The sequence below is a fragment of the Panicum hallii genome, chromosome 1 (assembly GCF_002211085.1).
Source record: "Panicum hallii strain FIL2 chromosome 1, PHallii_v3.1, whole genome shotgun sequence".
NCBI classification, from domain to species: domain Eukaryota; kingdom Viridiplantae; phylum Streptophyta; class Magnoliopsida; order Poales; family Poaceae; genus Panicum; species Panicum hallii.
The window spans coordinates 1335811-1361816 of record NC_038042.1 but is presented as its reverse complement, the minus strand read 5'-3'; the positions used below and the strand labels follow the sequence as shown (position 1 = coordinate 1361816).

Here is a 26006-nt window from a genome sequence, read left to right as displayed (position 1 = left end):
CAGCTGGCTGTACGACTGTAGCTTGCCGATTTGGCTGGCTGACCGGTTTCGGGTAGGAGACATGAGGGGACGAGCCTTTTTCATCGTGGCAGTTGCCAAGAAGGTGCAGGTGCTACGAAGAGTGGGACGGTTCTTTTGGACTTTGGACACCCACGCTGGCCAGCTACAGCAACAGCCACGGCCGTTGGTTGCTCGCGTCCCCTCCCTCCACACGATCCGGAGCAGCACAGCACAAGGGGGGACGAGGCCGGCGCTGAGGTGAACTGGTTCTAGTCTCCGACTCCTCAGGCGTCGGCAGCCATGTCCGCGCACCTCCGCCTCCTCTCCGCCGCCCACCTCATCCCCGCCCCCGCTTCCCTCCACCGCCTCCCTGCTCCTCCTCCCGCGGCCCGCCTCCGCCTGCTCCGGCCGCCGCGGCTCGAGGAGAGCCCGCGCCTCTCCAGCGCCGCCCGCTGCCGCTGCGCCGGCTCGGCGGTCGCGCGAGTCGCCGAGGACGGCGGCGAGCAGGCGGCAGCGGCGGGGATATGGGAGCAGGTGCGGGACATCGTCGTGTTCGCGGGCCCCGCGCTGGGGCTCTGGATCTGCGGCCCGCTCATGAGCCTCATCGACACCATGGTCATCGGCCAGACCTCCGCCCTCCAGCTCGCCGCGCTAGGTCCTTCTCCTTTGCCTTCCTATCTATCTCCATACGGCATTACGGCGCAGGCCATATCGCAGCATACTAGTAATATTCAGTGGCTCTCTACCTATCGCTCTTAATCTCCCTGCCCAAATGCGACGTGGATTTTACACGTTCCCCGTGGTGAGCTAATCGCCAAATGCGGTGATTGCACGCTTGATAAACGTGTTGTGATGTCCATAAAATTTGTAAAACAGGCCCATCTGACAGAAAGCTCAATGCATTTTTCTTATTCCACTGCTTGCTTTCAATTCCTTTCAGGGCCTGGGACAGTGTTCTGCGACTACCTAAGCTACATATTCATGTTCCTTTCGGTTGCAACCTCTAACATGGTGGCCACCTCCTTAGCTAAAAAGGTGCATCCTCTGATTCCATCCCAGATGCTCTGTGCCTCTATGTTAGAATGTTACATGAACTGATTTTGATCTCGTAGTCTATAAGGCGCCATAAAGTTATTCCAAAACTGTAGTTAGTATGCTTGCCTTTTTGAAAAGACTAGAGGTGCCAAATTAAGGAAGCTGTGACAAAAAAAAAAGATATTCATTCCCCAGCATGCTTGACTTGTGATATAACTTTGCTCCCTCTTCATGTGACTGTACATTTTTTTGGTATTAAGAAAATTGCACCACGCCCTCCATAGGATACCATTTAGCAGTATATAGACCAATGTGAAACCAAGCTCTCGTGAATTTTGGCACTTGGCAGTTTGGCATGTTGTTACAGTTGTACCTTGTGTGCTCAATGGTTATCAGTGTCAGATGTCAATCACCTTCTTGGATTTTACATTCTTACTGTATCGGTAACCTAATCTGGTTGCAGTTACTATATGCAGGACAAAGAACTTGCACAACATCAAGTGTCTATGTTGCTGTTTATTGCTCTTGCTTGTGGCATAGGAATGTTTTTGTTCACCAAAGTTTTTGGTACTCAAGCATTGTCAGGTAACACTCTAAAGAAAAATAGTATCTGGAGCTACAACAATCATCCCGCTTTTCATACTTCCTTTGAAGTGTTGAGAATTTTGTATTTTCTAATGAAAACCTTGATGATTACTTAATTTGTCATAGTATTATCTCATTTACTGCTTTTTTGCTTTGTCCTAAACTCAACCAACTAAGTACACAATGCTGTTTAAAGTAGGGATTATGTACTTCTTTTATCTTGACTACTGTTCTGATTTTAGTCTTATTTTCAGATTAGGATGTGTGGTTAGAAAAGATAGTACACACTTATATTTCTCCTGTCAGTTTGTTGTTCCACATATAATCTTTTGCTATACTCATGATACATTAATTGAACTTCATATGTGGTACCTGCACTATCCTCCATTGAACTATATAACCTGTTTTCTTTTTTCTGCTTTCCAGCTTTTGCTGGATCAGGGAATTATGAAATTATCTCTTCGGCCAATACATACGCACAGGTTTGTATAGTTCAACATCTCTCTCTCTCTCTGCGACATTACTCCCCAGTTTAATTTATAGGAAATGCCATATTTCTGGGATATATAGCTAGCATGTTATGGTTTGAGTTTTCTCTTACTGAGCATACCACTAAAAAATTACTAGCATAAATTGATATGGTTCAAATTTCAACTTTATGTTGTATATGAAATAAAACCTCGTAGGCTTGTGCATGAGAATGGGAAACAGACAGAAAAATATTCAACTAGTTGTGTAGAGTTATGTGTAAACATGGGTGTTAATGATGGATGATAAGACCCGATGGACATGTTTTCTGCATATGAAGTCTACATGTGAGACAGCTGTACTTTTGCATATTTTCATGTGGTGAACTGATATGACGTGATCACGTCACGTCCTCACCTGATGCAGATGAGGTGCATATACCATGATTGAACTTTCAAACAGTGTTATGCTTATTTAGCTCCAGATATTGCTTATTATCATAATCTGTAAAACTATCTTTTGAATTGCCTATTTTGTCTCCATTATATGTTTATTATCTTTGTCCCTAGACAGTCTGGACAGATCCTTTCCTTACTTGGCTAGGTGACTTGGGTTCTTGTTTCACACCTACTTCTAAGCTTGTTGAATTCTTGAAATACCCTATATTATAGGATATAAAGTTAACCTACCCTTTTTGTGTGAAATAACATGTACCAATATGTGTACTTACTTTCAGATAAGAGGCTTTGCATGGCCTGCAGTTCTTGTGGGCTTAGTTGCTCAAAGTGCCAGGTACGTGCAATGCCCATTCCTTCTCTTATTTTATTGGATATAGGTTGGTAGTCTCGTTATACTTTCGTGCCTGCTAATTCTGTCCTGTCTTTCTTCTTTGTCAAACTGCAGGTTGTCAAAGTCTAAATGTATTACTTTTGTTTATTCAGATTAAAAAAGTAAAATTAGCCACAAAAGAAACCTAATGCTAAAAGTTAATCGAAGTCATGAAGCAGAAGTTTGGAATGTGGGTTAAAAGCTATATCTCCACTCTAGATCCCCAACTGCTTTCCCAAATGCTATAATTGTAGCAGAGCAGTGAAAATGCGCATAAATCTTGAGCATTTTAGCGAGAACTAGTGGAACACTGGTAGATATCTCTTTGAATTTGGCAATTGTAGTATTAAGAATAGTCAGCACTTGTAATCACCTAGTCTTCATATTGACATGAATAAACATGTGTGGGTTACACAGCTACACACTTACATGAATAAAATGGTTCAGATATAAATGAATACTTATAAGCTATCTATATTACAACTATCTTGATTGGATGCATCTCTTATCATATGGTGTGTTTTGTTAACTCAGTCTGGGCATGAAGGATTCTTGGGGTCCTTTGAAGGCATTGGCAGCTGCTACTGTTGTAAATGGTGTTGGTGATATACTTCTTTGCTCTGTTTGTGGCTTTGGAATTGCTGGTGCGGCCTGGGCAACTATGGTTTCACAGGTACCGACACACTTTCCCAGTCACCAACTCACCATCTCACATCTCTGGTGGCACTATTGACTTCCTCTTTCTATTTTGTGGAAGATGGACTTGTTATGTTGTCTTGCACATTAAGCTAGAAATCGAGAGATAATGAAGTCTCAGATTAGTTTAACTTGAAAAAGAATAGTTTGTGCCTATTATATGCTAATGGCAGGATACTCCTCTCTATTTAAGGTTAATGGAGAGGAGATCATCTATGAGGGGCACACAAGAACTAGATGGATAATTCCTTCTTGCTATGCTAAGGACTTGGCCTAGGCTGGTCGTCACCCAAAAAGCATGTAACAACTTGAGCATGATTCCACAAAGTTGTTGATCATCCGATGTATAGATTAATAGGCATACATTCTGATTTGTCCCCAAGTGAAATACCATAGTGGTAAAAGTTTTTTTTATTTTATTTTATCCAGACCGCCTCTAAAACCTATAAGTATAAACTTCATTTCTTACCAGCAAGTTCTCTTTCTTCATGATTTGATCACTCTACCGTCTTCCTCTGGCTACTAATGTTGATCTATAGCCAATTTGTTTCGATTGTTGGGTCTGTCTCTTGAATGGCTATTTTTTTGACATACTATCAGGTTGTTGCAGCTTTCATGATGATGCGGAATCTAAACAATAAGGGTTTTCAAGCTTTCTCATTTACAATTCCATCCGCGAGAGAGCTGCTGCAGATATTTGAAATTGCAGCTCCTGTTTTTGTGACAATGACATCCAAGGTATCATTTTGGGGTCTGACAATCTGTATACTTTCTTCATACCATTCTAACGAATTATTTCAAAATTCTCTTCAGGTAGCATTTTATGCATTGCTCACATATTCAGCGACTTCTTTGGGAGCAGTAACTCTTGCAGCACACCAGGTTTATACTTGGTAACTTACAAAATGATTGCTCACGAGGGAATAACTAATAAAAGGGAAATTGATGAATTTATCATTTACTTCATATTTTTTGAAGGTTATGATTAATATCTTATGCATGTGTACTGTTTGGGGTGAGCCTCTGTCGCAAACTGCACAGTCATTCATGCCGGAGCTGATATATGGTGCTAATCGTAATTTGACCAAGGTACCTATTGATTGCAGTGTTAAAATTTATGTAAATAACGATGCTATAGCGTTGTTTCCCTTACCGGCATTGATAGTAATGCGTTGTTTGATGAATATGTGTCCTTGCACACTTGTATTTATATGATTTCATATGGTTCAGCACTTCAGCTAAAGAAAACTAATTACACTTGATGAATCAATTGATACAGTTAGCCTTTCTTCAGCAGTTTGTTTCTCAAGAGACACATTCTTTTGAGCTTTCATGTTCTATATACTTTTCATGGAAAGTGTATTTGCACAGACCTTCTTTCTCCTCCATTAGAGCTACAGCTAATGGTTGACACTGCATACTTCAAATTCATTTCTGCACTAAACTGTATGAATATTTTGTTCCTTACTACTCTGAAAGATCCTCAAGCTAACTTTATTGTAGGCAAGGATGCTATTGAAGTCACTTGTGATCATTGGAGCGATTGCTGGAGCGGTTTTGGGGGCAGTAGGGACACTTGTTCCATGGCTTTTCCCTAGTCTCTTCACCAATGACAGAATGGTTGTCCAACAGGTCTGAGACATCGCTTCAAAAAAAATCTAGATATTATTCATGCTTGGTCGCTAGTGTTTAATTCTTGAAATTTTCTTTGTAACTCATTACATCTGCCTGGCCGCTAGTGTTTAATTCTTGAAATTTTCTTTGTAACTCATTACATCTGCCTTATATTTCCGACAGATGCACAGAGTACTGGCTCCATATTTCAGTGCATTGCTGGTGACTCCTTCAGTACACTCCCTTGAAGGAACATTATTGGTATGTTGATAATCTGATTTATTTCCTCTGTCTGGCCCGCACTGATTCTCCTTTAAAGGGTTAACCAGACTCGTTTGTTTTGCACTCAAATTAGCCCTACCAAACATTGGCAACAATTTTGGCCAATGTTTTGGTTTCACGGGCATTTGGCCAAGCATTTGAAAAGAAAAATGCATGAGGTATGACCATGAAGCTATGTGTTTCTTCTAAAAATTTGGCGAGCATCCAAAGAGTGCGAACTCCTAGGGCTACCTAAAGTTCGCCATGTTGATTGGGCACAAGCCAACACACACTATGCCAGATAAATTTGCATGCTTGAGTATGATTGCTTTTGCAATAAACATAGCAATGACATACTAGAGGAGCCCTCGTACTATTCCCATGCAAAAAAGGCATAGTAGTAGTGTAATAGTTTGAACAATCTTTGACATTATGGCATGGTAGTGTAATCTAATAGATTGAAGGGATATTCATGCATAATTTTGTAAGGTCAGCATATTGTTGCCTACCATTTGCTGAAAAATGTGCTGACATATAATTTATGTTTTCGTCCTCTTTTAGGCCGGAAGGGATCTGCGATATTTGAGTCAATCAATGGGTGTTTGCTTTTGCATTGGAACCCTTCTATTGATGGTATGCCTGTTTGTTCTCCTTTTTCCTGTCGTGAGTTATTAGTGGGAGACCACATGAATCTTTCTGCTACTTCAATTAAAAAGAGGGAACAGGAGTCTGAACAATCAATAATAAGAATGTGACCACAGTACTTTCTACCCTCTGTTCACTTTTGATTGCTGTCAGTTGATTAGGTTGAGCAAGGAAAAGAGCGTGAATCCGTACTACATAGTCTGAGATTACAAGGCTTTATGATGGTGATATTTTTTATTGTTTCATCTTGAAAGGTTCTCCGCAACAAATTTGGTAGCTTGCCAGGATGCTGGTGGATACTCGTCTTGTTTCAGTGGGTATGGTCATTTCTATATATTGGATATCTTTACATATAACAGCTAATGTCTTAACTAGCCCTAATCTGGTTTTCTTGAACAATGTGTCCAACTGTACATTGCAGAGTCGGTTTGCAAGTGGTTTACAACGGCTCATTTCTCCGATGGGCATGTTGTACAATGAAAACTTTAACCAGGTTGACTATATCAAAACGAAGGCCACGTGAAGATCGTACATACCGTTTGATGAGGTGAGATCATGATGAAGATACAAAAGGAGAGACACAAACCTGGAAAGATCATAGAGCTGCCATTCTTTGTGCCATAAGTTGGCCACTTGGCCTAGCTCTGTGTTGGGGGAGATGTGCAGTTGTGGGCGGTATTCTTTGGAAGCAAGGTTTGATACTTAGCCTAGGAGGTTAGGGCCATGAAAAGGCCAGTTGGCTACCTAGGGTAGAACTCATCCTCTTGTTAGTATCTTTTGCCCTAGGAAAATAGGAATTTTACGTGATAGGTTCCTGGTACTGAGAAGGGTAGCGATTACACTGTCAAACACTTGACGCCATAAGTTTGGAGTTTAAGTGAGCTTACAGGGTGCCCTATTTATTTTTGTTAAGAATTACGAGATGTCTAATATCATGGAAATTGTTCATAAATCCTGGGAAGTGAGATTGAAAGAATGCGTCATTGGCCTACAGTACAGGCCATCAGTGTTGGCATCAATGGCATGTTCTCCAAATCAGATAATTAAATTTGCCTCTTCAGGGTGCAGACGGCAGAGCACTCACGTGCAAGCGTGCCCTTACAGGAACTCATTACGGCCTGCTACAATTCTTACCATCGTTTTTTCTTAAAATTATCACATAGGAGATCTTATATCCTTGTTGCAACAAGATGTTGCACCCGGCACAATTCTTACGTTTCAACCAGTTAGTACTTTGTTTATCAGATGTCTTAATGATTTATTATCCGAGTCAGAACTCACTTCTGGACATCGTCGTTGAACTGTCCTGTCAGCTACTTGTCAGGTTGTTTCATGCTGATTAATTTTCGTAGTCATAGGGCTCGAAGAGAGCCACGCAGGGGTCATCGTTGTACTGCAGCACGGCAGCAGCTCGCTCGAACTCTTCCCTGAGGATCCTGATCGTCTGCCTGTCAACCACACGGCCTAGATCATGGCCGGTCTCAAACGGGTCCTCGATGCACATCAGGTGGCGGTCGTTTCCGACGCGAGTAGTCCAGTTCTTCTCCTGCTTGCTGTTCACACAAATCATATAGAGTGAAGTGAACTTGTAAAATTCTTCAAGTCCGACGTGAAATCTGATGAAATCGACGCTCAAAGTTTGTTGTTCAGAAAAAGACCGTTGGCTCTTATTACCTGATTGTGCTCCCCGTGCGAACGGAGATGACGTCGCGCCTGTAATCGTGGTGGAATGCCCAGAAGTGGAAGAACGCCCAGAGCAATTCCGCGATGCTCTCCTTGTTTTCAGCACCGAAATATTGGAGTTGATGAACTTCGTCGAAATATGCACACTCGGTGCCATCAACATTCATGGTATATGTTTGCTCCATGGCCTGAAAAACGAGGGAAGGGTGCGGGTTGCATTAGGATAAAATGTTTGCTCCATGCTCCTTCCAACCTATATGAACGATTAGAGTTCTAACTGCACTCATAGTTCAGTGACATATAGCTGGAAAAAAACATAGCGCATAACAAGGGATCTACCTTTTTCTGCAAAAGTGAAAAAAAGAAGAAAAATAAAAGGTGACCAACCATAGTAGAATGATGAGCAAGCCATTCAAAAAGAAGTATACATATGGAGAGAGAGTCGAATGGTGGAAATCCAGGACCAATCGAGCATAGCACTCCACCATCAAGTAAAAGGAAAAAAAAAGAAAAAAGTTTAAAAAATGAAAGGGGGGTTGAAATGTAAATAATTGGTTTAGCATGCCTACCAACATCATGTATCAATATGCTGGGAAAATTCAGGAGTGATCTTATCCTAAAATATAATTGGGAATTGACAAGTAAATTTGATAAAGTTAAGTACAAAACCTGCAGACATGGTAGAATCTTGGGCTCTCGTAGCTGCAAGAAGTTAATGCACATAAGAACATACCTGCGGGTTCATGTAAATAAAGATTAGAACCATAGTTATTAATAAAACCAAAAATATCATTTTTTACTCACGCATAGCTAGAGAGGGTTCCACGGTATGTTTCATTGACACCCCTCAGTTTGGCCCAGTGTTTCACAAGAAAGGCCAGCTGAAGCAATCTCTGATCTATCTGGGCGTAATCCTTGAGAAGCTTTGTGTTAGCAACAGCAAAGAGATTGTTGATGCATATGTCACAAGAGAAGCCACTTCCTGAATCTGACATCTTTACAATCGGAACTCTGGCACTGGTAATGGCCTGCATAAACATCATGTTAGAGACCAGGAGGAACAACATGGACAGACAATCAAGCGAAGACATGGAAGGCAATTGTTCATCAGAGTTCAATAACAAGTGCAGTACGAATTGCACACAAGTAAAGAATTACACAACAATGTGCGTAGCAACGCAAGTAACTTGGATGAGAATGCTGCATAATGCGATAGTAAAACTCAACGAAGGCTTACCTCCACATTGTCGAAATTATCAGCTCTTAATACATCTGCTAATCTCAGAAGAACTTCAACTGTGCTCGCGGTGCCAATCTCCATCTCAAGACAAACATCAACATCGCTGTGTGATGTTCCAAACGAATTGGCGCATGATCCGTAGAGATGCAGCTGGGCATTGGGCCACTCTTTGCTGACAGACTTCGCCAGAGAGTCCACGAGCTGCTTCTGCTTTGACTTGTGCTCTTCTGACGGCTTCAGGGATTCGTAGAGCGCGAGCAAGCCAGGCGTGAAGGTGTCGATGTCGGGGCGGCATTCCACCTGCGATCTGCCCATTCTGCCCCGCGAATGTGTTGCTTGATTCGACTGACATACGAGCTGCTGCGGAACAGATAAACGAGCACAGGTAATTCAGCAAGCGAATGAACAAACCATGTGCGATCGATCGATGAACGGTTTGCATTTTCACTGCCACGACGGAGAGATTGTAGATATTTCCTACCTCGCTTGGCCGCTCGCCGCCGCCGCCGGAACACTCCTGATTAGCAGCCATGTCCAGAGAATTCTTCGCGTCGTCTTCCCGATCGAGACCCCGGCGATGGCCACCGGTGTCCTGCTCGCCCTCCGGTTCGAGTTGGTCCTCGGCTTCAGTGCCCGTCTCATCCCCACAGGAATACCCTTCGCTCACCGCCGCCCGATCATCGTCACCGGCATCCTCGCCCTTTTTCTCGACGGCGACCCACGCCTTCTTTTCCTTGTGAGCCGCCGCCGCCTTGGGCTTCTGAGAACCAGAGCGACCTCCTCCACTGCTGTGGGCGACGGACGCTGGGCTCCTCCCCCTCGCGCCGTTGACCTGTCCAGCGAAGCGACCCGCATTGCGCGTCCTCGGCTCGCCGAACGCCGGCGGGAACGGCCGCGGCCTCACCCACGGCGACGGCGAGCGAAGAGGAGGAGCAGGAGGCTGCCGCGGCGGCGGCGGAGGGAGCCAGTCGGGCCGCGTGGGCGGGACGATGTGGAGGCGCTCCTCGGGGCGCAGCAGCGCGGGGGCCGCGGGCGGCGGCGCGACGAGGCGGTGCGGCGGCACGAGGCGCGCGGGAGCCGTGGTGGGCGCGGCCGGGCGCGGCTTGGGCGCCGGGATGAGGAAGCGGAGGAAGCCGTCGGCGACGGGGCGCGGCGGGGGCGCGCCGCCGTCCTCGGCGGCCCGGGCGTCGCTGGCCATGGCGCGCGGCAGGCGAGGAAGGCGTGAGCAGGGGCGTGGGGGGCCTGGGGGGTGAGTGGACTGGGCCTGCCTGGGGGAAGGAAGGCCTTTTTGAAAAGGCGGCGGCGGCCCTATGAAAGTCACCGGCTTGTCGTCTGGCATTGACAAACAACCGCTGGTAAAACACGTTGCAACCAGTTGAAGAGTTGTTCATCAAAATTACTGCAAGTGGCATCCATCAATGCTCCATTCTTCTACAGGGTTTTGAGACCCTGGTATGAATGCAATCACAATCAGCAAATGCATGCGCTCTTTGAGATAATGAGCGTGAGTGATGAGCATAGATGGTTCACTTAATGCAAGTTTGCTGTGTCTGTGTGCATATGTTAATACATTTGCTGCAAGTACTAGCATGTTAGTATCATTGAAAGGCCTTCTCACATGAGGAGTTGCCATGGGAATACACAAATCCATTATGTGAGCTAAATACAAATCCTTTAGCACATATAAGTGCCCTACAAATGCATCTTGAGAGTTCTACAATTTGACGATGTTGGAAATGAGATATGCTTTTGTGCGTGATAGGTTGTGGAGTGAATATGAATTAGGGGCTATTTTGACAGGGCTTCTGCGCTAAATATGGTGAAGTCGGAAAAACTGATTTACGAAATAGGTTTACGCTACGGTGTCTTGATTTGCGCAAACGGATGAAAACGTAGTTGGTAAAACCCACCCAAATATAACCTTCTATATGCCAAATGAAATAGCATAGTTCCATGCACGCAAGGTTTAAACTAAATAGCATGAGACTCGACTTGAGAGCGCTCGCAATGCAACAATTCCGTTTTAGTTTGATCTATACTTTATGATACCATAATAATAATCGTTGCCAAGGATGGTGTGAACGTAGCAAAGGGGAACTACGGAAGGAACTTGACGCAATTGTAACAACCGCACGGAACGTTGAGGAGCGGACCTAATTGCAATTTCCATTGAGATCAGGGGGGGGGGGGGGGGATTTGCGAAGTCTAGGGGTTCATTTGCCTCGCTTCCAGACACATCCTCGCCGTCGACTCCCATCCCCACCCCACCTCAGACCTCACCTCTCCTCGCGGCGGCGGCGGCGGCAGCGAGAGCTAGAGCCGTGTTGTTGAAGACGCGGGATGGCCGGCATGGGCGAGATGCCGATGAGGCCGGCGCGGCCGGGCCCGCCGATGCAGCACCGGGGACCGCCGCCGATGGCGCGCCTCCGCCCCGAACCGATAGACCGCGAGAAGGTCAGTTCCACCCTTGCTTCTGATCTCGCTCTCCCAACTCATGGGCTCTTCCAACTCATGCTTCTAGAAGTAGGTGGATAACGATGTGCGATTCCACGGCATTAGGTTAGGTTTTGCATCGAGGGGAACATGAATCTGACTGATTACTCACTGATACCATGCTATTCCTTTTGTTGTTGCAGACCTGTCCTCTCCTGCTCAGGGTCTTCACAAGGGTAAGCATGCTTGTCCTTTTGTTTTTGCCCCCTCTAAATTTTTGGTTACATGTGCTGATTAGTACTTTAGTGTGTTCAGACTTGAGAGGTTGTAGTGTTCTGGATCCACTTGTTCTTGTTTGTAACTTTGTATATGACTTCACGTTTTGAACGGTTTTCATGGTATCAACGGCCCATGGTGGAATTGGCAGAAAGCTTTTCGTTACTCATAGAACTCCGGTATTTAAAAACAAGAAATTTACTGCCAGTTTACTTGCTCTGGGAATCTTTTTAGAAGCATGGGCTGCACTTTGCTAGCTAAATAAAGTTGCATAACAGTATAACTGTGTGATGGTGCAACTGTGAAATTTAGCTGTACACTAGGATGTATTTACTCAGTGGCATAAAGGGGAACAAACAAAATATGTTCCTCTGGAAAAAGCTAATCTGCTTAACTAAAGGGAATAAACTGTTTTGTCATGTTGGGAAGCCCGCACTTTCATATTTGATTATCCGTAGAGCTGTTGAGCACAGTAAGCTGTCCTACAAGTTGTAAGATTTGCTATACAACTTAGCTAATCTGGTCAAGGAATTGTGTTCTGTGAGCAAACTGTTTGTGGTACTCTATTACTTCTTTAGCTGCTCTGGAAGCTTACTGCTGTACTGGGTTAATTGGTGCTGTTCAATGGGAACTATATTGCCTAGGAAATAAGTCTGAAGTTGTCCACCTATCATTCTCAATGTCTCTTGAAAAGCACGGTAGCAATCTCAGACCTTAGGATATAATTTTTGTGTGGGTGATCTGCACAAATTTATTCTGTTTTTGTTTGTATATGACTTCAACTTTTGAATGGTATTCATGGTATAGACAGCCCGTAGTGGAATCGGAAGAAAATTTTCCTTATTCATAGAACTCTGGTATTAAAAATGCAATTTACTACCAGTTTACTTGTTCTGTTCTTCCTTTTAGGAGCATGGGCTGCACTTTTTTGCCTAAGTAATAACAGTATAACTGTTTGATGGTGTAATGAATTATCAGCAAAGTTTAGTTGAACACTAGGCTGTACTTACACAGTGGCATAAAGAGGAACAAACATAATGTGGCTGACGTTTGGAATTACTCTTGAAAAAGCTGACCTGCTTAACTAAAGGGAATAAACTGCTTGTTTCGTCAAAAGAAAAAAAAAACCCTCAGCCGGTGGGGGAAGAGCACCCTCATGGTATTTCAATTAAGAAGGAACTCAACCTTCTACCGGCCGAGAAATCCCCCAAACCCAAGCTTCACCCTATAGGGCCGCACCATAATATGCCCTGCAAGTTAGATTGACATTTACACATCTTACCTATTCACTGGGCAAGGAATTGTGCTCTATGAGCACATTTTTTTATGGTATACTTATTTAGCTGCCCTGGAAGCTTACTGCCTTACTGGGTCAACTGGTGCTGTTCAATGGAAACTATATTGTCTATTCTGAAGTTGGCTGCCTATAATATTTCCTGAAACCATAGTAGCAATCTCTGACCTTAGGATATAAGTTTATTTGTGGGTAATTTGCACAAATGTATTGTGGATGTGATACATGTGTTGTGAACCTTTTATCTGCTTACATGTCTTGTAGTAAAGTTCGATGAGGAAACACTGTATTCAGAAAATTGATTGTTGGTGACTATTTACAGGTTGCTGGCCATCACCAAAATGAAGAGTTTGCGGTGAGAGGGAAGGAGCCAAAAGATGAAGTTCAGATTTACACATGGAAGGATGCCACGCTCCGTGAGCTCACAGACCTTGTAAGTCATTCACATGTTTTACTTGCTTGTGCCATTTTGAGAAAAAATAAAATGTTGGAGGAAAATAAGTTTTCATGTCTTAATTGCATACCACTGGGTGTGACAATGACAAGTGGGGCCTGAGCCTGCATGCCAATAACATGCCAAGTGGTATATTGCATTTCTCGCAATCTTATTATTATGATTGTCCTTTTTCAGGTAAAAGAGGTTGCTCTTCCAGCAAGGAAAAGAAATGCTAGGCTTTCTTTTGCTTTTGTGTACCCAGACAAGAATGGCCGTTTTGTTGTCAGACAGGTAAGAGTTTATTCCAGTTTTTTTACTTATCTTGCCATAACGGCCTCTTCCCTTCATTTACAAGTGCCACATGATTCACTTGTACCAAATGCCAAATCTATCCTTCTAAGGATGTACCAATTATCAAATCTACCTTCTTCTAAGAAATGGATTGATTAATTTGCTACTGTTGCAAAAATGTGAAGCCTCCTTGGCGTTAATTGTTTAACGCTGATGCCACTACATTCCCTTTTTTATGATAGCAAATGCCACTTCTTTATTTTTGACCAAAGTTCTGTTGTGAAATGAGCTTGTGTCGTTAATGCTAAAATGAGAAGCACCCTTGGTGTCAATACAGATGCATGAACTATCATTATGAGCCAGTGTCCATTTAATTTTTCATTAGTCTCATAATTATTCTTCTCTTATTTAATAGCCTGTTGAATTATTTGCTACTTTTGCCATCATACAATTGTGTTCTTAGGTATTACATATGCAACCCGCGGCATTAGCACAACTCTAGGCTTTCCATGCGTGTATTGAAGTGACTTCACTGTTCACATCAGGGTGGTCATGAACTTTTTGCTGAAATGCTGTTTGTTACTTTGTTAGTTCATCCAAACAGCTAGCAAACTGCCTACTCGCACAAAGTTCTCTATACAACTCATGTTCCACTGCATCGCTAACATTTCATAACTCTTGTCTTGTTGAATATTTGAAGGTGGGTTCGACCTTTGCATTTGGTCATGGAAGAGGGGATGATGCTAAAACTCTGGCAGAGCTCGGGTTCCAGGTTTGCGCCAATGCTGTATTGTGTGCCTTTCCTTATTATCCCTTTTGTCAATGCACAAATTGCTCATCTATGCTGCCTCGTTCTGCAGATTGGTGATTACTTGAGCGTTGCAATCATGTAGACAATGCCCATGCTGAACTCGACGACTGCACCGATCCGGATGCAACTGTTGTGAGTCAAAACCCTGGGGAGCCAAGGGATGAATCTGTGTTAGCACTAGGAATTGGAACCAAAATTGTCTGTAATACTGGTACGATCAAAGTTCACTAAACATTCTGAACGCTGAAGGTGTATGGTGTGATTGCTTGTTAATATGGTACTTATATCTGTGGTGCCTGGAGTTTTTCAAATCTGAACACCGTGCGTTTTCCATTGTGAAGTACGTCAATGGCTCCATGCTGAGAAGGGCTGAGTGCTGACCGATATAGTTTTGAGGTAGGATTTAGATAAATGGATATGGTTACAAGTTGCAACTAATCTCGGATTAGCAATGCTGGTCGAACCTGCGTTGTAGATTGACGAAGATAGCCAAAGTAAGTACAAGAAAGGGTCGATCTGATCCAATGCATGAGTTTTGAGTTCATTCCTCTCTTCTCTCCAGATTTCTTCAGTAATCAAGACATGCTGCTAAAACCCGCTGGCAAACGAATTTTACTGCTTGGATTTCTGAAGCCACGCTTCAGAGCAGCAGCATCCTCGCGTAGTCCTCAAGAACAAGGAGCCTCTGCTCCTTGTCGTACGAGTACATGACGCTGACCATCCTGGCGGCGTTCAAGCAAGCCTGCATGAAGCCGGAGGAGAAGGTCCTCCTGCGGAAGTACTCCCTGTTGAGCTCCTCCCACTCCCTCACGATCAACCTCCGCATGTGCCTCTTCCACGTCGTTGGCGGCGCATCTAGGGTTCTCAATCAGGAACAAATCCCTGTATGATCCATCCAATCCTTCCTGTGCCTCATCCTGGAGAATGAGAATCCATGCACAAATTTAAATGCTGAGGCCTTGCTGCTAAATTTTCAGGCAGTTTGGATTTGAAAATTTGTAATATTTGTATAGAGAAAGAAACATCTAACAATTGTATGTTCTGCTCTGACCTCGGCACTGCCCATGTCATCCCAAAGTCTGAGGATCTTGCCCGGGCAAGAGATGGCCGGAGGGATGTGGTCAGCAGTGAGCTGGAGGGAGGGGGATGCGGTAGGGGAGGCTGGGGGGGAGGGGGGAGCGGAGCTCCGTACGCGACGCCGAGGCGGCGTGGCAGTCGCCGGGGCCGCGCCGGAAGCGGAGCCCGTCAACGTTCATGGCGGAGGGACCATTCTGAAAATATTTAGGGGGTTTATGTAAATAATCGGATTGTGATTATTAATCATGATTTAAAAATCGGACCGCAATTAATAATCACGATCCAATTTAAGGGGTTTTGTGTAATGCATAGGGGGCTTTCTGAAAAAAGGTTGAAAACTGCTTATGGCACCAGCCGGCGGCCATGGCCGGCGCCAAGTCGCAGCCCGAGCTCCCCGAGCCCGTCTTCGAGATCGCTTCGCCTCACTTCATGTCCGGCCCTCCAAGCTCCACCCTCAAACTATGCATCCGCACAAACTCGAAGAAGAAGGGAGGCGGCGCGGCGCGGCCCCATGACGTGCGTGGTTGCATCGGCATGGACGACGGCGCCATGACCGCGCGAGGAGGCCCTCCCGCCCCTCCTCCATCCCCTCCGGCGGTGATTTCATGGCCATGGAACTGTCAACGATGGCGGAGTGTTGACACCCAAAATTAGCACAATTCAGGTTTACTGGACAATCTGGGCAAACCGGTCAGACCGGTCATATAAAGCGGTCAGACCGGTCTGGTAAATATTGTCAAATTATCAATTGGACTGCACCAATGCGTAGATCTCGTCGAGACGATCAAAATGCATATATAGAACATCCAATTTGGAGTCTGGATGAGAAAGTTATGACTGCAGGAACACCTACACCTGGGTCAGACCGGTCCAGGGGCGGTCAGACCGGTAGACCGGTCAAAACAGTCCGATCCGAGTTAGGAGTTGTATTTGGACACGGGATATGTACAGGTTTCGACTTCTATTGGTACAGACCTCCCCACCCTATATTTATGAAAGACCACAGCCGATTGAGGGCAACCCAATCGAATCAAACAATCGTATCTTTACTTTTTATCTTCTAAACCCTAAATCTCTTTTCCAACCTTCTCTTGCTGTTCATCCGTGATCTCCACGACCATTGATGGCGTCCTAGGCTTGTTGTTCGACCTAGGGCACCTTCGGCAATATCCACGCCCTGACCGGGTGCCTCCCGGGTACGAGCATCGACGACCTTTTACTAGTTTTGCTCGTAAACTAGTCATTCTTCATCGTGTAAGTGCGTTGGTTATCCCTTTGCTTGTTTGCTTGTAAACCTAGCCGGCCTCCATCACGTAGCGTGGTGGTTATCCTCTTGGAACGATCGATCTAGCCAAATCCGAAGAATCCGGTCTGACCGGTTTGCTGAACCGGTCTGACCGGTCTGCGCGCAGCCCCACGACGATTCGGTCCGTTCGCGACCCGCGCGATCTAGCATTTTCGGTGTGTTGACCGGATTTCGCGTGAACACGGAGGAGAATGCACGGCGGCGGCGGAGGAAAAGCGTCGGGCATCTTCCGGTTCTAGGCTGTTACTCTGGGCATCGGAGGAGAATTGTCAACGATGTTAGCTCTGGCCTGTTCGGCTGTGGAAAGAAATCAGCAATTTAGAAGCTACGGCTGGCTATCACCCGGGCCTAATTAAGTGCTGATTAATTAGGGGGCTCCAAGATTTTGGGGGCCCGGTGCGGTCGCGCTGATTGCACCGCATAATATACGGGCCTGATCGAAAGGTTACTTTTTTTTATCTTTTTAATGACAAATACTTCACTCAAACATGAAGAAATTGATACGTCAAACGAAATTGGTTAGCAGAGAGGCTTGAGCACCGAGATGTCAAACTAATGTTACACGAAATTATTATTACATCGAAGAGCAGTCACAGAGTAGTACAGTAATCATCATCACGGTAATTACAGCAGACACCTCACTATTAATCACGTGCGTCCGGTTGTAGGCAAACACAGCCCACAGGCCGATTGATTATCAAACCGACTGGCGACTCACCGGGGCCGCCGTGCCACTGCCGTCGGCGTCCGCTGCTGCCAGGTCCGCTCCAAACCACAAGTGTCTGCATCCAAACAAAGACTTTCAGAGAAAGATAACATTTCTTCAATTTCTTGGTTTCATCGGTAATACAGAATGTTAACTGACACCAGATCAAATTGAGAACATATCACTGATGTTGTCAGCTTGATAACAGAATTCAGAATGGCAGTTTGATAACAGCTAGCAGTGGTGCACAATCACAAGTTACAATCCCAATTCACATCAGTTACAGCCTGAATTTAACATTCAGTCACACGATTCTTGAACTCCACTCTAAATTCACATCAGCAACAATCTCCAATTTCGCACGACTTTTTGTGCCCCTACTTGCTGCCCGCACAGAGGTTTCTGCACAAGTGAAATCGAGAAACAGACTCGCTAGCTCCGCAGCCTCCACATGTCGCCGGGAACCTGAGCTGGGATGCGGCTGACAGATGGCTGGGAGTGGGAGCTGTGACTGCGAGCGCTTCGGAACTTTGCAAGAGTCTCACGGAATGATGAGGCCAAATGTTGGGCCTTGCTTGTCCAGTGTTGCCGACTGGGGCAATCGGCGCCCTCGCACTTGCCGTCGGATGCTAAAGGACCAGCGATGTGCGTTAGACGTCCCTCGGACGTAAGTTTCAAGTATGTTAGAGGATCAAACTGCAGAACATGTGGAAAAACAGTATGCACTTCATTTAAACAGGAATAGTGAGATGTAAAAACAGTATGAGGAAATAAAGGCTTTGTTTGACTTTAGGACTGACCATGAGATGTGCTTCTGCATCTGAATATCTGATGATAGAGGTAACTCCAAGAAAATCAAGCTATTTGACGATCCTTTGATTTCAAATGCAATCCTGTACCATCAAACAACCCTTGTCGAATAACCATCAATCCCTTGCTGGTCAGCTGATCAGGCAACCAACTTGATATCCAGTTTCAGCATCCTTTCTCTCTTCCAGACCACACTGCACTGAAGCTGCGAAGAGTTTGCAAGGTTTTTCTTTGGAACAATGTGGAGTAAATTCTTAGCTCCTTTGCCTAATTCTGGCAGTGGCACGTCTCATCTGTTTACCAACAAAATCAGCTTCTTTCATCTTTCCAGCTTCCTTGAGTGCATGATGAAGCAAGACTAGGCTGCGGGGAGCAGCAACAGCAGAAGTGCTTCCATTCTCAATTAGCTCATAGAAAAGGCGGAATGCCTCTGCAGCTCTACCGTCCATGCAGAGGCCATCCAGAACAAGACTGTGAACTGCAACACCCAGTTCATGGTGCTTCTGCAAGCTAAACAAAGTAAACTCCGCTGCATCTATGAACTTCTTGTCCTCGCAAAGTGTTGCAATTACCTTTTCCATCTTGATGTAATAGCCATTATCATACAGACGCTTAGTAATCTTGTATGCACGGTCATTGAGATCACTTTTGAACAATACATCGATCATATTAGTAGAGAGATCAACGTTCTGCCGGATTTTCCTCTCTAGCATTATCTCAATCAAATCGGCAGCTTCTTTCGCACAGCCATCTTTCTTCAAAAGCCCCAAAAGAACCGAGTGGAATGTACTTGTGCTAGGCTGAAGGCCACTATTTAACATCCTGTGAAGAGCTTCCCAAGCAGATTTCATCCTTCCCTTCTGCATAAAGCCATCTGTTACAGCAATATAACACTCGTTGTCAGGGACAAGATCCCTCTTTAACATTGATAGCACCAGCTCGTACCCTTCTGCAAAATTTCCCTCCTTACAATGTCCTAGGATCAACGTCTTGAATGCTTGGAAATCAACCTTGCTCCTCCTATCCAGCAGCTGCCCGAACAGCACCCTGGCCTTTTTTGCTTTCCCATTCTCACAAAAGTACATAAACACTGGGTTGTACGCGGCGATAAGCGGTACAGAACCGCCTCTTTTCTTGAGCACCTCCTTCTCCAAGATCTCATCCACAAGCTTCTCAGCCCGACCAAACTCATCGCTCTCACACAATGCCCGGATCACCATGCTATAGCTTGCAGAGTCACGTCTCACATGAAGCTCAGTCATTTGATCAAACACCTTGATTGCATCCTCAATCCGCCCCTCCCTGCAATGTGCAGCCATTAGCGTGTTGAATGTGCATGTGTCTGGCATAAACGAGTCCATCTCAAACACCTTCTTAACTAGCTCCATCCTTCCGGCCTCACAGAAGCCCTGCACCATCGTGTTGTAGGTGATCCTGTTCGGCAGCACACCATTTGCGGCCATCACCTTGAAGAGCGCCAATGCCTCGTCAGCAAGCCCCCTTGCACAGTACGCCCTGATCATGGTAGTGTAGGTGACAACATTAGGGAAGGCGCTACTTTGGCCGTCCCCTTCGCTCGCGCGCATCCCGTCGAACAGCTTGCGCGCGGTGGCCAGGTCGCCCGCTCGGCACAGAGCGGATAGCAGAGAGTTGTACGTGATGGCGTCGGGGGCGAAGGCGTAGGTCTCTGGCAAGAAGCGGAAGAGCTTGAGGAGCGTGGGAGCCGACGGGCGCGGGGAGGCAGTGGAAAGCCCATGGAGGAGGGTGTTGAGGGTGGTGACGTCGGGGGAGGCGTCGGGGGAGCGGAGGAACGCCGCGAGCAGGGCGGAGGCCCCGCGGCGGCGGCCCCGCCGGAGGAGCGCGGCTAAGAGGGAGTTGAAGGAGTGCGGCGTGGGGGAGGGGATGGAGCGGAAGAGTGAGGCGGCGGCGCGGACGCGGCCGGCGGCGGCGAGCGCGCGGAGGAGGGCGTTGAGGGCGTGGTTGGGGAGGAGGGTGAGCGGGGAAGGGAGGGTGCGGAGGTAGGAGAGCGCCGGGCGAAGGTCGCGGGAGCGGAGGAGGTGGTGCAGCTTCCGCGCCGCCGCCACGGCCGGCGGCTCCGGCTCCGGCGGTGCTCCCGACGAGCCCATAGAGGTGGGGGCGAAATTGACGTCCAAATAAACGTGCTCGTTCTTGCACTTGTTTTTGAGTAAAATTTAAAATCTTTTATGTCAGAAAAGATTAAGAAATTGCGACAGTGTGAGCATTGCACAAAACGTAACATAGTTTTATGGAAATCATACGACATATGGGAGTGTTGCACCACTCGATTTTTCCTGCCCTTCGTTTTCCATCTTCCGTTTTTGCTGTGATAAATTACCCTTTGGCAACTAAAATTATCACAACCGGATAAATCCCGCACTTTTTGCATTTTAGCCTTTTCCTTGAAAAAATTTACATTTAGACCTCTGGAGAACATATATCCGAATTTGAACCATATGGGTCAGTGCCATGACTCACGGCGCCGAGGTAATATGTCTCGGCGCCGTGAGCCATGGCGCCGAGATCCCTAACCTAGCCGCAGCGCTGACGTGGCTGAGGTATCAGCGCCGAGTTCGACGTCACAGATCACGACGCCGAGCCTGTATCTATACGCGGCGCCCTCTTCCTCTCTTGCTCTCCCTTGCCGGTCGTGCGGCCGCCGGCGCCCTCCTCCGGCCGCCCCTCCACTGCACCGGCCGCCCCTCCTCCGGCCATCCCTTCGCGGCACTGGCCGCCCCTCCTCTAGCTCACCGCTCGCTCGTTCCGGCCGCCCCCGCGCGAGCACTGGCGGCGAGGGCACCCCTGCCCGGCCTCCTCCGTCCGACCGCCGCGCAAGCACCGGCGCGGCCACAAGCCGGCGCGCGGCCTCCTCCGCCCGGCCCTCCCGTAAGGTTTTTTAATTAGTTTTTTAAATTTAGTTAGGTATTATAGTAGTTAGCAATTTAGATAATTTTAAATAATTTATTTAATTAGTTTTAGTAGTTTAGTTAGGTAATGTAGTTAGTAATTTCTTGTATTTAGTTGTTAGACAGTAGATGTAAGTATTAAGTTAGGTAACTTAGTTAGATAAATTTAGGTATTTAGTTTGGTAATTTGGTTAGGTATTTAGTTAGGTAATTTGGTTAGGTATTTTTTTAAGTAATTCTAGGTATTTAGTTAGGTAATTTAGATAGTTAGAAAATATTATCAGTTAATTTTGTATATTATACCCATCATAACCTTCATATTGTGCATAAGAACTAGATGGATAATTTATTGACCTTGTATCATGGAGGCAGTGTCGAGAAAGATGTGTTTGGGAATATCACTTTTGATCGAATGCACGAGGTCTCCCTGATATTCAATGATCGGCTGTTGTTTAGTGAGGTATTTGGTAGAGCTTGTGATGAGCTTCAATGCATTTCAAGTGAGGATGTCATCTCAGTTGAAGGGGTCGTCCACTTTGGTAAATTGGACTAGATTTTCAGATGGCTGGTCGCTATTGCATGTGAGGTTGAATAGGAGAACTATATGAAGACTGTCATGAAGAATGAGTATCAATGTTTGGATTTGGTTGTGCGGAAGTTCTCAAATGCTCCCAGCCCTCATGTGCATTTAGCCCCTAATGTGCCACCTGCTGACCCTCCGTTAAACAACCTTGAGGTGGATCAAAAAGATGCAGTTGCAGTCCCTGATGCTCAATCCGCCCCGAATGAGTTTGGCATTTGTCCTGATGATCGTGTACATTGTCGGATTGATGATGTCGATACGGCCCCCCAGGAGATTACTTTGACCCAGAACCATCCAAGTAAGTGTCGTAGTAACACCACATTTTCTTATGTTATTCGCCCTGATACCATCTTTAATTGTTGTTTAAATGCAGAATATATTCCAGATAATATTGGTGTTCCCCCTTGTCTCCGTCTTCGAATACAGGACGGGCTTCTAATAGTGTGGATGTTTAGATAGATGATGACGAGGAGCCTTATGGGAATGCAAGAGCCGTTGATTCAGATGATGACCGCCCAGTTGCAGCATTGAGCAAAGAAGATATTGAGCACATTAGACCTTTTTGTCCTGATCGTGATCCACTAGTTCATGAATTCAACGATCTCAGTCGTTCTCGTATTGCTTATGCAGAAGGAAGAGATGGCGAGCTGCTAGAGGCTCCTGAGGCTGGGGATAGCATGAAAATTAAGAAGGACCTTCTATTTAAGGACTTGCCTACATTGAGAAGGTGGTTACAGGAGTATTATGTGAAACGTAAAATACCATTTAAGGTTAGACACTCTTATGTTGAGCAGTGCTACACAGTGGGGTGTGAGAAGGCTAATTGCAATTGGAGTCTGCTCGGAAACAGAAGGCCACAGAAAAGTTTAAAATGATAAAAATTATAGATCCACATACTTGTGCCGATATAGATCTACAGCAGAGGCATCAACAGTTGACATCTACCTTCATTGCTAGAAAGTTATACTCAATATTGGGGGGTTAGCCCAATTTGAAGGTGAAGACAATTATGGATATGGCTGAGAAAATATTTGGTTACAAAATCAAGTATGGGAAAGTATGGCGGGCAAAGCAACGGGCCTGGAAGATGATATATGGGGACTGGGAGGAGGGGTATGAAAAGCTACCTACACTGTTCAATGCAATGAAAGCAGCTAATCCAGACATGCACTATGAGTACATTCCAAAACCGAATGAATGGAAGGATGGGAGGTAGATTTTCTTCTATGCTTTCTGGTGCTTTCCACAATGTGTGGAGGCCTTCAAGCATTGTCGTTCGGTGTTATCCATTGATGGTACTTTTCTGATTGGCAGGTACGAGAGCACGCTATCAATAGCCATTGCAGTTAATGCTGACAATGCATTGGTTTCTTTAGCCTTTGGTTTGGTGGAGAGGGAGAACAAAGCCAGCTGGGGATGGTTTTTGCGGCTAGTTCGGATACATGTTGTAGGCCCTGGCAAGGAGGTTGGTATCATATCTGATAGACACCAGGGTATACTCAGTGCGGTACAGGAGCAGATTCCAGGATATGCACCATTGCACCACCGTTGGTGCACTCGGCACATGGCCCAAAATTTACTAGATACAGATGGGAACAAGGATAATTTTGCTCTATTCAAGGATGTTGCTTGCCAGCTTGAGGAGCAGTTCTTTCAAGTGAAGTTGGAGGAGCTAAAAACGGCAACAAATGATGCAGGTAGGCGTTGGCTAAGAGGAGTTATGAGTGAGCCTGAGAAATGGTCAAGGGCGTACGTGGCCGTAGGTATGAGTTTCAGACTAGCAACATGGCCGAGTCAATGCCATCGTATCACTCACCTTCTACAGGCTTGTTGTATGGTTTAATGACAGATACTCACAAGCAATGACACTATATAGCAAGAGCAAGCTATGGGCCCCTAAACCTATGCATCATCTTGCTAAGGCAGAGAATAGGGCTCACACACATGAGGTCAAATGTTTTGACCACATGATGGGAAAGTATGAGGTCACCGAAAGGGGTGGTACAACTTCCGATGGTGACGTGCGGCCTTGGAGGAGTTATATTGTCATACTGACTAATTTTCCATGCACATATGGGAGAACAAGGTAGTACCACTTTCTATGTTCCTATTATATTGTAGCAGCTCGGCACCGCAACTTTGCCTACAAGAGCAGGATACCGCGGGAGTTCACTGTTGATAGCCTTGTACTTACATGGTCTCCCCGGTTTGAGCATTACCTAGATGAGGGATAGTGGCCAATGTATACGGATCCGAAATACATTGCGGATCCAGGGACCCATTGGAAAAAGCCTAGAACTAGGAAGAGAACGAGATAAAAGGTGGTCATCGATCAGGTTTCAGGAAGAACTAGACGGAAGAGAGGAACCCCCTTTCTTTCCGACCCCGATGAAAATAAATATGGTAAATGCAGCAGGCTTGGTCACAACACGCATACATGCAGTTGGCCGCTTAGTCAGGTGCAAATAGCTGTTGTGCACTACCGTTTTGTTTTATTGTTTACTTCATTTTATGTATATGAATGTTTTACTTCATTTTCATATTTGTTCTTTCTAATACATGTTCACTAAATTGCTATCTTATTTTTGTAGCATGGAGGCACTGTATCTGCTCGATCCGTACTACAAGCAGAACCACCAAGAACGACGCACTGCGGAAGGGGAGGTAACGAACAAAATTTATGTTCCACATCATCTGTTTGTGCAACTCTTTAAAATTAATGTTGAGGTACTAACAAAATAATTCAATGTCTTCAGGAACTGCCCCTTTTTCATCCTCGAATCCATGACAAGTTCCACGACATGCGGTACAATGACAGGTACACCCCTCTTCTGGAGAGGGCTGGCCTCGATGTCGTATCGTACCAGGTTAGCCGCAGGTTGCCTGTCATCAACCCCGCAGCGATCATAGCTTTGGTTGAAAGGTACAATCATTAACGACTAATCCACTTCGTCTTCGTTTTCCAAGGCCAACGGGGTAACTCACCATAAGTTCTGTGCATTTTTTTGTAGGAGGAGGCCAGAAACTCATAGTTTCCACCTTCCTTGTAGTGAGATGACAGTAACACTGGAGGACGCTCAGAAGTTTCTTGATCTTAGTATCAGAGATCGTCCAGTCACCGGCCAGTTGAGGCCTGATGGTTGGAGGGGTCGTGTGGAGGCCTTCCTCGGAAGAGGGCTTACTGAGGCAGTGCCGGCTACCCGAACCTCTGGAGTACCTATCACCTGGCTTCGGCAGCATTTTGCTCACTGTCCGAAGGATGTAGATGAGCAAACAGTCGCCTAATACTGCCAGGCTTGGATAGTTCACTTGTTTGTTTGGGTTTGTGCTCTTCCCCGACAGCACAGGTGACAGCGCGTCTTAGATGTACATACCTTGCCTGACAGACTAGGATGCCGCAGGGATGTACTGCTAGGTGTCCGGAGTGTTGAGTTTCTTGTACCGCCACCTATGCGAGGTGTCTCGCCGAGCTTCACAACACGCGTCCATCGGCGGCTGTGTGTACTTGCTCCAGCTGTGGATGTGGTCTCGTCTACCCATTGGCTGGCCCATAGTTCTTGCTCCACGTCCGTGGTTCGACGTGGCCACCCCTCAACTCCGACCGACAGTTGCTTACTTATGGGACCAGGTGTAGGATCAAGAACACCGACTAGAGGGGGGTGAATAGGCGGTTTAAAACTAAAAACAACAACACTAGAGAAATTTAATTAGTAACAAAAGAAAGCTCTATGTCATGCTACTACTACCTCTAGAAAGATTTGCAACCTAGAGTGACAAGATACAAATCAAGCTCTAGTAGAGTAAATTGCTCAAAATAAAACAACAATTAAAGTGAGCAAGAGAGATAACCAAGCTTGACACACAAATTTATCCCGTGGTGTCGATGACTTGCCGGTCACCCCTAATCCACGTTGAGGTGGATTCCAAGAATCAACCGCTCCTCTATCAAGAACCTCTTGATTTTGAGCCGGCTTGAACCAAGGAACCGCTCAACACCTCGATTC

The 26006-nt window shown here is 45.7% G+C and overlaps 4 protein-coding genes across 6 annotated transcripts; 2 read left to right on the top strand and 2 right to left on the bottom strand.

Annotated features, from left to right (window-relative positions):
- Positions 1 to 64: 64 nt before the first annotated feature.
- Positions 65 to 7084, top strand: LOC112880206 (protein DETOXIFICATION 46, chloroplastic-like). The gene is made up of 14 exons (XM_025944714.1): positions 65 to 655; positions 941 to 1035; positions 1512 to 1620; positions 2047 to 2102; positions 2825 to 2880; positions 3451 to 3589; positions 4213 to 4350; positions 4426 to 4494; positions 4591 to 4701; positions 5116 to 5244; positions 5410 to 5487; positions 6049 to 6120; positions 6387 to 6449; positions 6554 to 7084. Exons 1-14 carry the CDS (start codon positions 301 to 303, stop codon positions 6653 to 6655), a joined length of 1572 nt encoding a protein of 523 aa, XP_025800499.1. The 5' UTR covers positions 65 to 300; the 3' UTR covers positions 6656 to 7084.
- A 137-nt stretch (positions 7085 to 7221) lies between these two features.
- Positions 7222 to 10273, bottom strand: LOC112880191 (UTP:RNA uridylyltransferase 1). 2 transcript variants are annotated; one of them, XM_025944700.1, is made up of 6 exons: positions 9537 to 10273; positions 9053 to 9415; positions 8620 to 8843; positions 8485 to 8548; positions 7807 to 8003; positions 7222 to 7685 (listed from the first exon to the last, which is right to left on the bottom strand). In XM_025944700.1, exons 1-6 carry the CDS (start codon positions 10251 to 10253, stop codon positions 7472 to 7474), a joined length of 1779 nt encoding a protein of 592 aa, XP_025800485.1. In that variant the 5' UTR covers positions 10254 to 10273; the 3' UTR covers positions 7222 to 7471. The 2 variants fall into 2 exon arrangements, with proteins under 2 accessions (XP_025800485.1, XP_025800493.1); XM_025944708.1 differs by having other exon boundaries at positions 9053 to 9412.
- Positions 10274 to 11265: 992 nt separating this feature from the next.
- LOC112888119 (histone deacetylase complex subunit SAP18) lies at positions 11266 to 14884 on the top strand. The gene is made up of 6 exons (XM_025954510.1): positions 11266 to 11509; positions 11692 to 11724; positions 13381 to 13491; positions 13690 to 13785; positions 14486 to 14557; positions 14646 to 14884. The coding sequence occupies exons 1-6, from the start codon at positions 11396 to 11398 to the stop codon at positions 14676 to 14678; spliced, it is 459 nt and encodes a 152-aa protein (XP_025810295.1). The 5' UTR covers positions 11266 to 11395; the 3' UTR covers positions 14679 to 14884.
- A 2661-nt stretch (positions 14885 to 17545) lies between these two features.
- Positions 17546 to 20664, bottom strand: LOC112878844 (pentatricopeptide repeat-containing protein At1g02060, chloroplastic). Of its 2 annotated transcripts, none has more exons than XM_025943077.1 (2): positions 18486 to 20664; positions 17546 to 17761 (listed from the first exon to the last, which is right to left on the bottom strand). In XM_025943077.1, exon 1 carries the CDS (start codon positions 20619 to 20621, stop codon positions 18750 to 18752), a length of 1872 nt encoding a protein of 623 aa, XP_025798862.1. In that variant the 5' UTR covers positions 20622 to 20664; the 3' UTR covers positions 17546 to 17761; positions 18486 to 18749. The 2 variants fall into 2 exon arrangements, with proteins under 2 accessions (XP_025798862.1, XP_025798861.1); XM_025943076.1 differs by lacking the exon at positions 17546 to 17761 and adding an exon at positions 17856 to 18381.
- Between the last annotated feature and the right edge of the window lie 5342 nt (positions 20665 to 26006).